General features: G+C 49.9%; 1 protein-coding gene across 1 annotated transcript in view; it reads left to right on the top strand.

The window, feature by feature from the left end:
- The first annotated feature begins 628 nt into the window (after positions 1–628).
- Positions 629–18,060, top strand: part of LOC121873511 — an 82,800-nt gene continuing 65,368 nt past the window's right edge. The window contains exon 1 of the mRNA XM_042377096.1: positions 629–7,176. Coding sequence (XP_042233030.1) covers positions 1,203–7,176 — 5,974 coding nt within the window. The 5' untranslated portion in view covers positions 629–1,202. The remainder of the gene's footprint in view (positions 7,177–18,060) is intronic.

Here is an 18,060-nt window from a genome sequence, read left to right as displayed (position 1 = left end):
GGTGTTGGTAGTAGGTGGTGGTGTTGTAGCAGGTGTGGTGGTGTTGGTAGCAGGTGTGGTGGTGTTGGTAGCAGGTGTGGTGGTGTTGGTAGCAGGTGTGGTAGAAGTGATGATTGTGTTTGTCTTAGTTAGGACTTGATTGGTAGGGAGGAAGGGAGGGAGAAGGGAGGTGGTAGGAGGGAGGTAGTCGCATATTTGGATGGAGGTGTCGTGAACAGGGTGAATGATAGAGGCATGAGAAGCTGCCAGACTACTAACACACACACACACACACACACACACACACACACACAAACACACAAAAGAGGCCCCCCAACACAGGCAAAAAAGTAAAAGTCCAGAAGAAACTTAATATGAATTGTATAATGGAGGTGGGTCACTCGTTCTACTTTCTGCCAGATACTTGTGGTAGTGGCGTGTAGGGGTTGGTGGTGGGTAGGGGTTGGTGGTGGGTAGGGGTAGGTGGTGGGTAAGGGGTACGCAGAGGAGTGTAGTGGGGAGGTGTTGGGTATTCGTGTGTCGTGTCGCCATACTAACTCCCTGTATTAAAGCTCAACCAGTTCTGTACGTGAGGATGAAGCAGTACACGGGGGGTCGAGGTCACAGTCATATAGAGGTCTGATTACGATAAAACGGGGTCAGGACAATCCACCTGACCCACATACGGTGTTATGCAAGGAGCTGTAGTGATGTTTGGTATCTTGTTACAGGTTATGGTTTACAGTGCCTCCTGTAGACCCCAGTTATAGTGTGAGGACATATTTCTGCTTCTTTTTTTTTCTTCACTTTTATTATAAAGTTGAAGAGTGGTGGTACTCCTCTCTCTCTCTCCGTGAAAAGAAAGTGATGGAAAGTTGATTGAAATCTGATGACAAGAAAGAACTATTGACGTGTTATTCTCGGTGTGTCTCGAGTGTTGTGGTGATGGTGATGTGGTGATGGTGTTGTGACCAGAAACTTCACGAGTGTTATAGTGACATCACCTGCAGGTTGTGTGTGTGTGTGTGTGTGCTGGCCGACCACCGCATTGAGGACACCACAATATTGCCACCAAGTGAGCGCCTCTCACACGTACAGACCTGAGGTACGTGTCTGGCACTACTGGTCCGTGTCCGCCTGGCACAGTTGGTGACACCAGACACACGGGTGCTGGCGACGGTGAGTGTCCAGGAGGCTGACACACGAGACATGTGCGTCTAGCCATGGATGCCACGCGGGAGTTTACGTGGGGCGGTGGTGGTGCTGGTAGTGTTGAGGGCGGCAGCTACCCGACGCGGACGGTGCTGGTAGTGGGCGGCGGTGGTGGGGGCGTGCGTGGGCGGCAGTCTCAGAGGGGCGTGTACAGGGCCCTCTCTGGCGTCACCTTCCAGGACCTGGATATTTACATGCGTCAAGCGTCGTCATGTAATGAACCTATCCTGGTGACGGAGGAGGACGAGGGGCTCGACTCCTTGGAAAGCCACGCCCACACTCTCACGCCCTCGCCTGACCCCGCCCATCGTGGTGTGGGTCAGGCGGGGCACACAGAGGGCGGCTACTTCAGCCTTGAACGTTGCCTGAGTGACGAGGACGCAGCTCATCTTCACGATTCTCTAGAGAACTTAAGACATCAACATCCACCTCCGCCCTCTGTCCACCACCCCCTCCCTTCGAACTACCCGCAACCGTACCCACACTACCCTCAGCACCACAAGGTTCCTGACCAGAGTTATGGACCAATGCCCACCTACGTCAACCCGGCCTTCCAGCACCAGCCAGCTTATGTCACCCCTCACCAGTGTCACGAGTACCAGGCTGGTGACGGCACCTATATACCCGTAGGGAGGAACTACCCCCCAAACATGGGCCATTTTCCCTCCGAGGGCGACTACGGCCCCAACATGGTGTATCCTCAGAGAGAAAATTATCCTACAGTGGAGGACTCCATGGGCAGGATTATCTACGATCGACAGGTAAGGGACGTTTATCCTGCACCTGCCTCGTACCCACCCAGGGAGAGCTACCCACATAAGACGAGCTACGTGTACCCCAACTACCCCCAGAGGGGCCCCTCACAGCCACCGCCCTCTCATGAGCCCTCAGATAAGGAGGAAGATCCTAGACGAAAGGCGAGCGTCCTGAGCGCCGACTCCCTGGAAGATCTTCCTTTAAGTCCCACGTCGCCCTTGTCGCCCCAGCCGCCGGTAGAAGGTCGTAAGAGCCATTGTTACAAAGATTCCCTCGAGGACGTCCGGCCGCGTCTTGTTAGTGAACTGCGGCAGTTCTTTGAGCGGCGGAAGTCGACAACAAGTAACAGTAGCCCTGAGTCTGAGTGTCTCCAGGAGAGTAGGACAGAGGAAGAAGAAGAAGAAGAGGAGGAGGATGAAGAAGAGGATCAAGATTTTGATAATCAAAGAAGAAAGTCAAGTTCTACGGAGGTTCAGGTGGACATGGCGTCTTCTATAATTACTGACAAGAACACCTCAGAAAACAGTGACAGTTCTGACGAGACAAGTTCTACCCAGGAGGACGCCCCGTCCTCCACCCACTCCTCCTCCTCTGAAGACCCGACAAAAGGTTTATACGAAGAAGATAGTGATGCGAGCGTCCCTGTTGTGAAGCCTCGCCTCGGGGACGTTGCCTTCCTGAGAGCAACTCAAGACACCCCACAGACACTTCTCGCGTCAACAAGACTCGTCCAGGCTACACTCAAGCCAGCTGTCAAGGCTACCACCTTCTTCATTAGTTTAGGAAGCAAGTTCAAGGTTCCTGAGTTTGAAAATTCGAACAAAGACGTGAAAGAAAACATCAATCCAGGAACAGAGAAAACTGATGTACAAGTTGAGAGGAAGAGTTGGTCGAGTGGGAGTAAAGACGGACAGAGTTCATCAGAGACGACCGAGGAAGAGTTTCTGTGCAACACTGACTCAAGTGATCCAGCTGACTACCAGGAGTCTCGGCTGATCCTCCGTCACTTTGTCTCCAACTGGGAGAGTGAGTCGCCGCCTCCTGACAACGACTCCGACATAGATGAGTTCTTCCTGGTACTCGACTCTACTGGCGGGAAGGGCAACTTCAGCTTCCCCTCAGGAAGCTCCTCCATAATATCTTCGTTGGGTAGTTCCTTGTCTGACCAGAAGTCTGACACTAACTACTCCAACGACCAGGACTCTTATGATGACGGTAACCTGGCGGACATCGGTGAGCCAGACACCACCTCCAGCTCGGGGCTCAGTCCAGTCCTCGAGTCCACTACTGACGAGAGTTCCCCTCAGACCCCGGACGGCCTGGAGCCTCCTGACGAGAAGGATGGCTTCCTCGACACCTCCCCCCACAATGTTATAGTGAAGCCTTTTTTAGGATTAGGTAAGGGCAGTGCTCGTGCGTCTCACGCGGGTTCTGTCCTGGGTAGCCAACAAAAACACGCCGCTGGTCAACATCGACTCCTCCCCATACACGAGGAGCCTCGTCTGTCCAGCCAAGAATTTGAGACCATCATTGACACCGTCTTGTGTGACAGTGATGACGAGTGTTGTCGTCAGCCTCCTGCCGGCACCACTAACACACCACTTAGCCAAGTACATACTAACCCGCCCTCAGTAGCTGACGTAGTGTGCTCGTCCTCTCCGTCCAGTGACACAGGAGCGTCCTGTGAGACTCTCCAGTGTACAGAGGATGACGTCACCACACCTGTAGGGTCGAGGGACACACTGTGCGCCTCTGATGAACCATACAGTAAGGCGTCCTCCGCCACAGCGTCACCCACCAGTGAACAGGATCACAGGGGACAGTCAGCGGGTCTGGTGACGTGCAGTCAGCCAGACAATTCACACTCACACATCAGTTACGCATATCCATGTTATATACGAGAAAATGAGGTCACCTGTGTCAGTCGTCCGTGCGGCCGCGGTGAAGCAAGCGGCACAGCTGCTGACCCTCGCCTGGCTGCCCTCACCACTGCCGCACTCGCCTCATACACTTTCGATTTCACTGCCGTGGACCAGCCTACCCCTGACCTTGAGGCCCTGGCCACCCTGATAGTTGAGCGGATTATGAGTGGCACCCTACCATCGACCAGTAGCAGCCAGAGTGGGTCAGGAGGTACTAGAGCTCACCACACCAGCGATACTCACTCTGCCACACTGGACTGTGATGACGTTATCGTGACTAGGTCAGTTGCCGCCAGTGCAGACTGTGGCTCGGTCCACCTCGCCCGCTCAGTGCCTCACACTTGTACAGCCGCGCCACACAACCATGTAAATAGTGGTGAAAGTGAAGGAACTGCCGCTTCATTTACCAGTAAGGTGTTACAGCAGTTTATTGCCGACGGGTCTAGCAGGAAGTCCGTCGGCGGTGAGGAGGTGTGTTGTGGTGCAGTGAGCGTTAGTGTGAGCACACCGCGTGTAGACAACAGTATGAGTGATCTTACGATAAGCAGCAACATGAATCAGTCAACTTACTGTGAGGAAGGACACAGTGTGTGTAGTGAAGTGTTGAGGCAGGACGACAGTGCCCTGGACACTGTTGATATAGTTAGTGAAGGACAGTGCCAGCAGGTGTCGCGCCAGTCCTCAACAACTTCTGATATTGGAGACGAGATCCTCACCGACGTGGAGTCCTCGTGCGGCTATGATAAACCTTACTCGGTAAAATGTGTCGGCAGTGAGGGTAGTTCTCTCATACCTCAGTATGAAGCTCCCAGACCTGTGTTTCCCAGGAAAAGCTCAGTTTGTGATTCTGTTGAGAGTCGTAAAACATCTTTGAGTTCAACCATTACAACACCTGACGAAGACGTTACCGAGATGTCCCTGTGTGACGTCTTGGACAGGAGACTTTCGACTTCCTCAGGTGTATCGTCACTATCAGAGAACAGTGGAAGGAAGTTCTCGTATTCCTCAGGTGTTTCAGCCGTGTCAGATGACTGGGAATGGTTCCCCGGGCGTAAGAGAAGTCTCAAAGGTCAGACAATTCTCTCCGACTTTAGACATGTGTTCTGTGACTCTGGTGGCGGAAGTGAATTACGCAGAATGTCTAGTGCCAGCGCCGCCTCAACCCAAAGTTCTGGCGTAGGATCAATGTCTGGCTCTATGTTTGACGCGAGTGCGGGTGAAGGACGCAAGTATTCGGTGAGTTCAGGTGTGTCTTGTCTCTCCAAGATCAAAGAGGAAACTAAGTCAGTCACAGACGTCGACCTCAACAGACTTGAATCCTTTGAAGAGAACCAACTTATGTCCGGACCTGAAGGCGATCAACTTGTGTCCGGACCTGAAGGCAAGGAAACCTGTCACAGTATAACACTTGATGGTAAACGCCTCAGTCTCCCGCCTCCAGTGTGGCCGCGGGGAAACCACCATGACGCGGCTCACTCCACTGCTGACAACACTCCCTCTCTCTCGGGATCAAAGAATTGGGACACAAAGTTGAGGAATGACACCCCGGAATTTATCTTAAAGAGAGCAGAGATACTGAAGAACACACAAGCTGCGTCACGGACAGACTTAAAGCTCGACCTACCGTTGATCTGTCCCTCCACTTGTCCCCTCAGAAGGAAGGATTACCTGGGGGAGGACGACTGTGCTCACCTTCACGGCCACGACAATAAAGACAGACGGAAATCATTAAATTTTGTACCCAAACTTATCACACCGAGACCTAAGACAAGTCGACCCAGAAGACTGACTTTACATACTTTTGAGAATATTGCTGAGCAGTGGAGGAGACAACAAGGTGTGAACGAAGACTTAAGTAATAAAACTGAATCTGTTTCTAACTTGAGGAGCATCGAGCCTCCACCTGAGGACATGAGTAAAGAAATGGAGTTCAGACTCAACCTGGTGCGAGATTTGGAGAAGCTTGAGGCGGAGATCGACGCTGAGGTTCAGGCCTTAGAGTCGGGGTCTGTACAGGCCAAGGATGACGAGGACTCAGCCTCCATCATCGTGGTGTTTGACAGTAGCGAGTCAGTAGCGTCGGCAGGCAGTGTCCCTCGCACTGGGTCAGGAAACTCTGGCAGGGAGGAGGACACCTCCATCGATTCAGACGCCGAGGCTGCAGACGCCCCCAGGGAGACCCTGAAGTCAAGTCTGCATCATTATGACTCCCTTCGTCCCGGAGTTGACGACGAACCAACGAGTGAAGATAAATGTCTCGAGAGAGGTGCTGGGGACGACCATAACAAGAGCAAATCAAAGGAAACATCAGTAGAGTCCGGTCCATTTACTCCACTGTCAGACTCAAAGTCCCTTCCAGATTTACTGGAAGCTGATGAAGCCGGGTTGCTGGACTCTGCTGCCCCGAGTGACGCCGGTGTTAAGCGCCGAGAGAACTTTAAGCCGGCCAAGAGTATGGAGACATTGGTCAATGTTGAAATTGTTCCTTGTAGCAACTACGAGTTTAGTGAGGTCACGTTCCCAGCCATGGTTGGCATCGATGAACTGGAGGAACAGGAGGTAGTGGAGAACTTCTCTGACGAAGATGTTGTGTCTGGCGGAGACTTCGAGGTGTTCTCAGAGACCGAGCACGACACAGACATGGATAACCTCAACCTGGAGCTGTTTGAGCCGAGTGTCGTTGGGGACAAAGTTGACGGTAAGATGTTGTCCAAGAGACAGAGGAAACTGAAGAAGTTAAGAAGGAAATTTAGCTTCAGTACGACTGAGAAACAGTCTAAGGACATCAAGGACACAATAACGTCTTCACTTAAACGGTTCAAGGACGCCAAGCACAAGATCGAAAAACTGGTGACCAAGACCCTGAAAAGTGATGCCCCGCCCCCTCACTCCTCCGTAGAGTCTCTCGAGGCACCTCCACTCCTCCAGACCTCAGGGCCCCTGGCCGGCCATGGTAACACCTCTGGTCATCGTGCCGGAGAACTTCTGGAGCCAAGTGATTCACATTCGTCCAAGACTTCAACCCTGGACTACACTGAGTCTCGGACCTCAGACCAGTCAGGGTCGGTGGGGGGCGTGTCCCGCAACACCTCCAAGTCCTCTGACGGAGCCTGGGACACCATGAGGCTCCTGGACGGTCACGAGTCCACTTACTCCTGGTCAGATGCCGATAGTGATTTTGAGTTTGTGGCGATGGAGCCGCCCAGGACCATGGTGGTGTATAAAGACCCGACCGAGACCAGTGACAAGGAGAGTGTTGGGGCGCCTCAGCCCAGCCCTCACCTGTCCAGCTCTTCCTCTACTGAAGGTAAGACATCATTATTATTATTATTATTATTATTATTATTATTATTATTATTATTATTATTATTATTATTATTATGTAAATGATGACTTACAGGGTGATCCAGAAGTTAGGAAACACTTTTGAGAAATAATTAATGTTATTATTTTTTGCAGGTTCACTAATTCAAATTTATTAATCAAACACTGTTAAACGTTAGGGCGAGTGAGGCCCCGTGAGGCTCAAACAAACACATCTTCACTAGTGAGTCTTATTATTACAGTCAGGCGAGACTCGCTTAATAATATCCCCCGTGAGGCTCACCAGTACCTACCTGTAGACAGCTGTAGGTCTTCAGCTCAATGTGACACTGAAACACTTGTTGTTATATCCAACTTGTGTACAGTACCAGGGTCACACTCGCCTGCCCCTCGGCTTAACATTATACACCATACGAGGAACACGTGATAAAGGGAAATTAATTTTTATCGAATAAATAATAAAAAAATAACATTCATAAATATATTTCTTCGTGTGTGTGTGTGTGTGTGTGTGTGTGTGTGTGTGTGTGTGTGTGTGTGTGTGTGTGTGTGTGTGTGAAGTCCAGTAGTGTCTCGTGTTAACCAGTGTTGTGTGTGACCCTCACTGCCTGGTGCACTGGTCCTCGTGTTACTGTGGCGCTCACACACACACACACACACACACACACATCAGGAGAAGGTGGTGCAGGAAACTGGAAGAAACTGGAAGTAATCACATGTGAGGGTCTGTTGATGACGACACACCTCTCCTCTCCCTCTCCTCCCCTTCCATCCCCACTCCTCATCACCCACCCCTCCCCATCTCTCTCCTTTATCACCCTCCCCTGTCTCATCACCCCCATCCCTCTCCCTCATTACCTCCCTATCCCTCTCTCTCTCTCACCTCCCCTTCCCTCTCCCCACCTCCTCCCTCTCCCCCACCTCTCCCTCCTCTCCCCACCTCCCTCCCTCTCTCCCACCTCCCTCATCACTTCTCCCCCCCCCACACCTCAACCTTGATACAAAATATACATACACCTACAGACGTCCAAGAAGATGTATACATGCAAGTGTAAATGTATACCGATTACACATAAATATATTCAGGATTTTATTACTTCAAATGTCTGTATATTTAGTAGTCATTTGAAAGATAAGAGTGAGGTTAGGTTAGGTTAGGTTAGGTTAGGTTAGTAGAGGTGAGGTGGAGTGAGGTGGTATCAGAAGTTGCCCTCACACACACACACACACACACATGCTCTCTCTACAACACCAAGTACAGAACGAATGAGTGTTTTTCAAGGTTGTGTGTGTGTGTGTGTGTGTGTGTGTGTGTGTGTGTGAAGGTTGTTATTTCGGGTAGATGTCAAGGTTTTAGAAACGAGAGGCGAAAGTAGCAAAGGTTCCCAACTAGCAGCCTCTCCTAGTAGCACTCCACTTACCTGCTGCTAGTTGTTTGGGGGTGAGGTGGTGCTATTTGGGGGAATAGGTAGTTAGTACATAACCATTAATTATGTTGTTTGTATCCCACACCTGTACTGTACATGTGTTGAGTCATTTTTCGCTACAGATGTCCGTGACCATGAACTATACACGTGGTTCCTCCCTACAGTACCACACTACCTACTCCTTCCTTACTCCCTATCCCACTCCCTAGTCCTCCCTAATTTAATTTCTTTCCATCTCTTACCCTCTTTCCCTACTCCTCACTCCTTTCCCCACTCCCTAAATCCCTATTCATCCTACACCCCTTTATCTAATTCAAGCTCACCATCATCGTCATCATCATCATCATCATCATCATCATCATCATCATCATCATCTAAGCTACCGACTGATAACACACATTTCAGGTAACTATCGTAATTTTTTTTCCCAGTGTCGTAAATTATTAAGGATGACTAGTGGGTGAAAGCAAGGTCGACAGGGGCTGTACTCTGCCCTGGGATTAGTAAACCATTGTCTTTAGGTTAGGTTAGGTTAGGTTAGGTTTAGGTTAGGTTAGGTTCCTCCGTCAGACTTGTGGGTTAAGTTCCTTCGTCAGGCTTGTGGGTTAGGTTCCTCCGTCAGGCTTGTGGGTTAAGTTCCTTCGTCAGGCTTGTGAGTTAGGTTCCTTCGTCAGGCTTGTGGGTTAAGTTCCTCCGTCAGGCTTGTGGGTTAGGCTCCTCCGTCAGGCTTGTGGGTTACGTTCCTCCTTCAGGCTTGTGGGTTAGGTTCCTCCGTCAGGCCTTTCTAGGGGTTACGTTCCTCCTGTCAGGCTTTGGTGGGGTTAGGTTCCTCCGTCAGGCTTGTGGGGTTACGTTCCTCCTTCAGGCTTGTAAGGTTAGGGTTCCTCGCCAGCGCAGGGGTTAGGGGCTCTCCTGTCAGGCTTGTGGGGTTAGGTTCTTCCGTCAGGCTTGTGGGTTACGTTCATCCGTCAGGCTTGTGGCGTTCCTTCGTCAGGCTTGTGGGTTAGGTTCCTTCGTCAGGCTTGTGGGTTAGGTTCCTCCGTCAGGCTTGTGGGTTAGGTTCCTTCGTCAGGCTTGTGGGTTAGGTTCCTCCGTCAGGTTTAGTTTGGAGAGACAAAAAACTTAACCTAACTTGAGGCTTTAAATTGTGACCGAGTAAGTTTTTGTTCTGTTGGGTGGTGGAGGTTGTTGCTTAATGGGGAGGAGGAGGAGGAGGCCTAGGAGGTGTTGGGGAGGTGGTGATAGTGGTAGAGGAGGAGGAGGAGGCCTAGGAGATGTTGGGGAGGTGGTGATAGTGGTAGAGGAGGAGGAGGAGGCCTAGGAGATGTTGGGGAGGTGGTGATAGTGGTAGAGGAGGAGGAGGAGGCCTAGGAGATGTTGGGGAGGTGGTGATAGTGGTAGAGGAGGAGGAGGAGGCCTAGGAGATGTTGGGGAGGTGGTGATAGTGGTAGTAGTGGTGGTGATGATGGGTGGTGATAGTGGTTGTATTGGTGGTGATAGTGGTGGTTGGAGTGGTGGTGGTGGTAGTGTGGTGGTAATGATGATAGTGGTTGTATTGGTGATAGTGGTGGTTGGAGTGGTTATGGTGGTGGTAGTGTGGTGGTAATGATGATAGTGGTTGTATTGGTGATAGTGGTGGGGATATTGGTGGTAACAGGTGTTCAATTATAATCATTAACCCACAGGTACACGTCCTGAACCATACCCCTTACACACACACACACACAGACACACCACCTACTCCAGACTCACCTGTAAGTAATGTTTTGTTTGCTCGTGATTGGCTAAGGTCCCACCAGGTAACCAAGCGTGGATGAACTCCTCTGATCCTTCTACACCTCCCCCCCCTCCCTCATTAACAGGAAGGTAGGTAGGTAGTCAGGTAGGTAGGTAGGAAGGAAGGGAAGGTAGGTAGGAAGAAGGGAAGGTAGGTAGTCAGGTAGTGATATTTTTAACCTATAATTGGACAGGAGCGGTCAAGGTCACCGTAATTAACCTGAGCTATACTGATTACTAGCTCACCTGTCTGTCTCGTCTTGTTTACACACCTCTGTCTACCTGCAAGAGCACACCTGGACTAACTCAGGCACAGGTAGACGTGTGTGTGTTTATGGGATGTAGTTTCAGTCATATTAACGATTTCGACACACACACACACACACACACACACACACACACACACGTTATTAAGATATAAATATTTTAGTGGTGTCTCCAGGTATGCTAACTAGGTCTAGGACAGAGCCAGGTATAGACTCTCTCTCTGTCCCTTCCTTTCCTTCCTCCCATCTTCTCCCCCTTCCTGTCCTCACACTTCTTCCTCTTCCTTCCTTCCTTCCTTCCTCTTCTCCCACCCATCATCATTCTCTCCTGGCAACACACCACAGCGCCTCACCCAACCACACACAACAAGGTGATGTAACTACCGCTACCCTTCTGCCTGTAGGATACTCTGCAGGAGAGGACCACAAACTCTCTCTCCCCTCCTCTCTCTCGAGTCCCTGATGCCTCAGGACTTGCTCTCCCCAACACCACGTCCACCATAACACCTCATACATATCACTCACTCACTACCCACTCACTCCACTCCACTCCACCACTCACTCACTACCCACTCCACTCCACCTCCACCCACCCACCCCACCCGTTCCGATGTGATAAAAAGTTCCCCCTATAGCACCAGTAAGAGTAGTAGTGGTGATAGTGGTGATAGTGGTGATGGTGATAGTGGTGATGGTAATAGTGGTGATAGTGGTGATAGTGGTGATGGTGATAGTGGTGATGGTGGTGTGTGTGTTGAGGGTGACAGGCATGTTTATTTCACCTTGCACCATCACCTGGTTTAAGGGAAGGATCGATGAAGTTTGTGTGTGTGTGTGTCGAGGTGGTGCGTGATGGCTGACAATTCCTGCTTCTGTCTGTCTCTGTCTGTCTGTCTGTCTCCCTCAAACCTCCTCCTGTAGCGTATATTTCCGTCGAAGATCACTGATTCTCTACACACACATACACACACACAGTCCTCACTCTATACTGAAAATTAAGCATCAAACAACCATGTAATTAAGACAAGGTTTTATCACAAAGATCTTTTCCATGATGAGATGTGTCGGGCGGCGGGGTTAACCACTGACCTTCCCAAACACACACACACACACACAAGTCCATCTGTCTGTCTGTCTATCTGTCTGTCTGTGGGTCTAGAAGGTGTTCATGTCTACAATAGCCTTATATGGACCAACTCTCACCTCCTGTTTACAATTTCTCTTCCTATGTTAATCAGTAATGCAAACAATACTAAGGGAATAACCCAGGCAGATGGAGACTCAACATAGCTACCATCATGTGGACTCTACGGCAGGAGGCGCTGAAGGGGGGAATGGTTGTACAGAGGTGAAGTTACAGGTGTGGGGGTAATTTTTTCTTTTCTTAAGTGTGGCGCGGCGGGTCGTGTTAGGTACCGCGGTAGTGTAATGTGAATGTCAAACACACACACTCTCTCTCTCTCTCTCTCTCTCTCTCTCTCTCTCTCTCTCTCTCTCTCTCTCTCCTTAGCCAGTCCAGTAGTATCGAGGACCAGCTCTTGTAATGGTGGAGGGAGAGGGTGGGGAAATGTAAATTGGGAGGAGGGGGAGAGGGGTAATAATAAATTGAGGGAGGGAGGGGGGTGGTAATGGGGTGGGAGGGAGGAGGAGGGGGAGAGGGGGTGGTAATGGGGGAGGGAGGAGGGGGGAAGGGGAAGAGTCAGCCCTCCACCTGGGGTGGGTCGCCATTCATTGTTGACTGCCGAGGGTAAATAATGATGGAGTGGGCCTCTCCATCTCCTGACCCTTCCCTCTCTTTTACCTCCTCCCTCTCCCTGCCCTCCCTCTCTCTCCCTGCCCTCCCACTACCTCCCTCCCTCCCTGCCTGGTGGTAATACATGTGTGTGAAATTGCATGAATTTATTTGCTGAAGGGAACTGATAAATGAAGCTTAATATTACACTTGTTCTCCCTCATTTAGTAGACAGACAGACAGACAGACAGACAGAGAGACAGACAGACAGACAGAGAACACACTCAAGATTACAGAGACAAACTCAAACACACAAATACTTTGAAGAATAGATTAAGACATACATAAAAAAAAATTTAATAATCCCCAAAAAGATTTAAAACACCAAAAAAAAAAAAACCACTTTATATCACACGACTAAGAGAATGTATCAAGTTCTCATACCATCACCAACACGAGGGAGGGAGAGAGGGGTACGTGAGGGAGTGTTTTAGATCTACCTTAGTTACCCATCCAAGACCTTCAATCATAGAAAACGGGGACTTAGGTTACGAGATTAAGTTTGGCAAGGTTGTTTCGTAAAACTTATCTGCCTGGTTAGTTAGTTTATTTATTTGTTTATTTGTGAATGATGGTTAACCTTTGTGTGTTCATTGGTTAGATGGAAAGACAGTTGAATGGTCGTTAGTGATGTAGGTAAAGGGTTCTTAAGTGACCTGACCTTAAAGTTGTTTACAATAGGTCAGGTGTATGGGTGGTAGGGAGGTGCGGCCTCGTGGTCAGATTGAGTGATTGTGTTTTTGTTGATTAGTTGATAATTAGGGAACCTATTATTGTTTATGTCACCTTAAGAGTATCTACCTAACCTAACCTACATTGATTTAAAAGGGTGATTTTAAGGGGGTGACTAAGGGGTAACTTTTTAAGGGTTCAGTGTACATACATACATACATACATACATACATACATACTACATACATACTGTACATACATACATACATACATACATACATACATACTGGAATGGCCTATTAAGATACAGACTTGACCTGGATATAATGCGGAAACCCCACTATAGGAGCCCAGGGGAGGAGCCCAGCCTAGATCGATCCTGAAGCCTAAACCTCCCTCCCTCACAGCCCTCCCTCCCTCCCTCCCTCCCTCACAACTCCTACTCTTCTTCTCCCTTCCTATCTCTCCCTGGTAGACTCTTGAGGAGGGGAGGTGGTGGTGAGGGAGGGAGGAGGATTTATAGGAGGGGAAGGAGAGAGAGAGAGAGAGAGAGAGAGAGAGAGTGTTCAGGTATGGATGGACCCTCAATGTGTCAGCGACGGTCTGTCTTGTCAATATTTACTTCTTCACTCGTGTTGGGGGTCGCCTGCTTGTCTCCTCCACTGACAACCAGGTGGAGGAGGTGGAAGAGAAGATGAAGAGGAGAAAGAGAATAAGAAGGTGGATTCCAAGTCTTGACCTCGATATAACTTACTTTATATTGTTGTATAACTCAGGTGGCGGCCCATTAATTGCGTCTCACCTGAGGAGTTCTTACGGGGGGCAAAGGTGATGTATCAGAGCTTTAGAGATGCGGCTTAAATGTGTAATGGTGTGGTTATTTGGGTGTGAGGGAGGGTATAAGGGTGAGTATGAGGGAGGGTGTCAGGGAGGGTATAAGGGTGAGTATGAGGTAGGGTGTCAGGGAGGGAGGGAGAGGTAGGACACCATCTCTAGTCTGGCGGCCACACACACACACACCCCCACACACACACACACACACACACACACACACACACAGCTGTTAACGGGGATGTGTATTACTCTCTGTTGACTCCGGCTTGTGTTAGATGTTAATGGGACAGTTGATGTATTTAGTTCCGGCTGACTGGCGACCACATGAGCTGAAGTAAGTGTGTGTGTGTGTGTGTGTGTGTGTGTGTTGGATCGTGACTCAGGTGCTGGGATGGTTAATTACACACCTGTTTATGTCGAGTGCAAGTACTGGTAGTGTGGCACTGGTAGAGTGGGTACTGGTATGAGCGGGTACTGGTATGAGCGGGTACTGGTATGAGCGGGTACTGGTATGAGCGGGTTTGTGTAGGTCACGCCCTCTATCAAGATTACTGTATCGTATGCAGACCCTGAACCAGTACCGCCCACCCGCCCATTGCCACTCACCCTCCCCTCTACCACCCACCCACCTTCTACCACCCATTCTATGCCACCCACCCACCCCTCTACCACCCACTCTATGCCACCCACCTTCTACCACTCACTCTATGCCATCCACCTTCTACCACTCACTCTATGCCACCCACCCACCGCAAAATCTTGAGTGCTTCTCGAGGGTCAGGTTGAAGGAGTAACTCGAGTTGAGGGATTGATTTTGGAGGGTAAGGGCGTGTTGTGTTGAGGCCTGATAGAAGTAGATGATTGTAACCCTTGAGTACGACTTAGGTCATTGTACTCAAGGGGGTCCAGTTCTCTTACTCAAGTTATTGATATTGTACTCAAGGGGTTAACATATCACGCTCAAGGATTTAGTTATCGTACTCAAGGGATTAAAAGTCATTGTACTCAAGGGGTTTAAACCATTGTACTCACGGGATTAAGTTATCGTACTCAAAGGGGTTAAAACCATCGTACTCAAGGAATTAAGTCACCGTAGTCAGGGAATTAAGTCATCGTACTCAAGGTATTAAGTCATCGTACTCAAGGAATTAAGTCATCGTACTCAAGGAATTAAGGAGTTTGTTAATAATAATAATAATAATAATTAACGGTTTATTGAAAGAGCTTGGCATCGCGTGTTGTGGTGTCGCTCTGTTTATTTACGGGTTGCGGTAAAGACTGGTTGTATGTAGCGGACTTCTCTCCCCTCACCCCCCCCTTCCCCCTCACCCCCCTCCCCCATCACCCCCCCTAAGCTTGGGTTTCTACAGTTTGCTTCCGTGATTGTTGTTGTTTTTTTAAGTTGGTGTAAACAGTAAGGGTGAATGAGGGAGAATGATAATGAGGGGGAGAGTGATGGGTGATGAGGGAGAGTGATGGGTGAATAATGGAGAGTGAGGGAGGATGTAGGCTTAGCTGAGCGTGATGCCAGAAGGATGGTGGGGGTGGGGGTGGGGGAGGAGGGGGAGAGTTTCTTAGTGTCCAAGGTTCGGCGTTCCTCAGGGTTACCTCACATTCCTCCCTTCCCTCACCTGCCTCACCTACCTTAGTTATCCTCATTTCCTGTAGTGGTATGTCCTCTCTCTCTCTCTCTCTCTCTCTCTCTCTCTCTCTCTCTCTCTCTCGGGGGGGGAGCAATGGTTGTGTTAGTAAGTTATATGCGGTAAAGGAAGGATAAGTGTGTAAGGCAAAGCGTGGTGGGTCCCTAATATTGTCAAGTGTCAGGATTTTTACCAGGAGGAGGGATTGATAGGTCAGGAAGGGTTGTGGTGTGGTGTGGTGTGGTGAGGTGTGGTGTGGTGTGGTGGCGTGAGGAGTGACCATGGGGGTTCCGGGGGGCAGGATGCTGGGGGTACACCTGGTGACGTCCCCGGGTCCACTTGGAGGAACTACCTGACTACTGTAGTGATTGAAGGTGGTGTTGTGGAGCCACCAGCCGACGCAACTCAACGCTGCCATATTACAATTCAACAAATCCCCGTGATGGCCGACATGATTCCCGGGGCAACACTCTGGCAACGTCACATGATGGGGAAGGACTGTTCACGCCCATCCTCTGCCACTAACACCAGAACCATATCTACCGGAGCTGTTGTCTGTGTTGTTAGTTCCCACAGGGGACACACCAAGGCCGCCTGCTGTCGACGGGGTCACCCACGCTGCAGGATCTGTTCACGTGACCATTACGCCAGCCTCTGTACCGCCCAGAGATTTCAGTTTTGCCCCCACGCAGGCGCCGCCGAGTTGGTGACGACCCCGGCCCTGACCCCCAGCCTGCCACACACCCACTACCTCATTGTCCTGCCTCCCTCACCTGCCCTCACCAACACCACCACCACCATTCATCACCACTATCACTATACTTATCACCATTATCACCACCAACACCATACTTACCATGGCCTGTGTCTCTACCACTTTTCTTACTAAATAATATTAAAACATCTAAATTCAGTCATCAGAACAAATGACGTCACATAACTGTATCACTGTATCCTCCCACCGGTCACCTTGAATTCGGTCACCTGTCCCGGATCTGACTTTCCTGTACTAGAGGGGAGGACCTGAATGACTCCCACTTGTACTTACCTGGCCTGATCACCTGTACACCCGTGACAGAATCATGTGGTGGACTGTCTTGACGTTAAGGGTGTCAGTGAACGATATTAACCTTTGTCTTCTCACCATTAAGGCTCATATAGTGAATTTTAACACTGTCTTGCCCCCTATTTTCCCTTTGGTGTAATGTCATGAGTGATAATGGTGGTGATGGTGGTAGCGTGATGGTGGGAGTGTGGTGGTGATGGTGACGTGATGTCAGTGGTGTGGTGGTAATGGTGATGGTGACGTGATGGTGATGGTGACGTGATGGTGGTGGTGACGTGATGGTGGTGGTGGCGTGATAGTGATGGTGGCGAGGTGGGCGCGACAGAGGCGTGGGGACAAGAAGGACATATAAGGTCAGGACTGGCGAGGGTCACGGTAATTGTTTACTCCCACAGAGGTTCATGAAGCCTCATTCTCTGCACCTCCGCCCCCTGCCCGCCTCACACCCCGCCCCTGCTTCCCGCCTCACACCTCTCGCCTCAAGCCTCACCTCAAACCTCGCTTCACACTTGCGCCCTGCCTCGGCCTCAAGCCTCGCCTCACACCTCGCCTCAAGCCTCGCCTCACACCTCGCCTTATACCTCGCCTCACACCTCGCCTCAAGCCTCGCCTCACACCTCGCCTTATACCTCACCTCACATCTCACCTCGCCACATGCCACGCAGGACAGTGGTTCAGTATGGTAGTGTGTGTGTGTGTGTGTGTGTGTGTGTGGTATATTATCTCACGTAGGAAACTTTGTTGAGTGAGGTAACCATACTGAGTGAGGTAACCATACTGAGTGAGGTAACCATACTGAGTGAGGTAACCATACTGAGTGAGGTAACCATACTGAGTGAGGTAACCATACTGAGTGAGGTAACCATACTGAGTGAGGTAACCATACTGAGTGAGGTAACCATGCTGAGTGGGGTAATGTAGGTAGGAGAGAGAGTGTAGGCGGCTACCTCAAGAGTGACGTGTTGACCAAACGTATTTTTATGTTTATTATACACCTCTCTCTCTCTCTCTCTCTCTCTCCTTTCGATCCTTCCTTCCTTCGTTGCATGGTGCTGAGATGCATACTACTCAGTGCATGGCCAAGGTAACCAATACACACCTCCCATACTCACCTGTAATTAGCAACACCTGTCCAGCAATACAACACCTGTATACCTAATGAGCAAGATCCCAACCCAAGAATCTCAAAGTCAGAGGAAGACAACGTGATGAAAATTGACTTTGAGCAATATTGATTAAAAGAGAGAATAGATACGGTAATTGTTGGTAAATATTGACTGAATCGAACAGGTAAGATGCACAGGTAATGACTCGTGACGGTGGTAAAGCTATTTGAAAGAGATACGTTGATAGACTATTAACATTTCTTATAGGTTTTTGTAGTCTTTTTTATT

The sequence above is a fragment of the Homarus americanus genome, unplaced genomic scaffold, assembly GCF_018991925.1.
Source record: "Homarus americanus isolate GMGI-L3 unplaced genomic scaffold, GMGI_Hamer_2.0 scaffold30858, whole genome shotgun sequence".
Taxonomy (NCBI): domain Eukaryota; kingdom Metazoa; phylum Arthropoda; class Malacostraca; order Decapoda; family Nephropidae; genus Homarus; species Homarus americanus.
The sequence above is the reverse complement of the archived record's forward strand: the minus strand, read 5'-3'. Positions and strand labels throughout refer to the sequence as shown.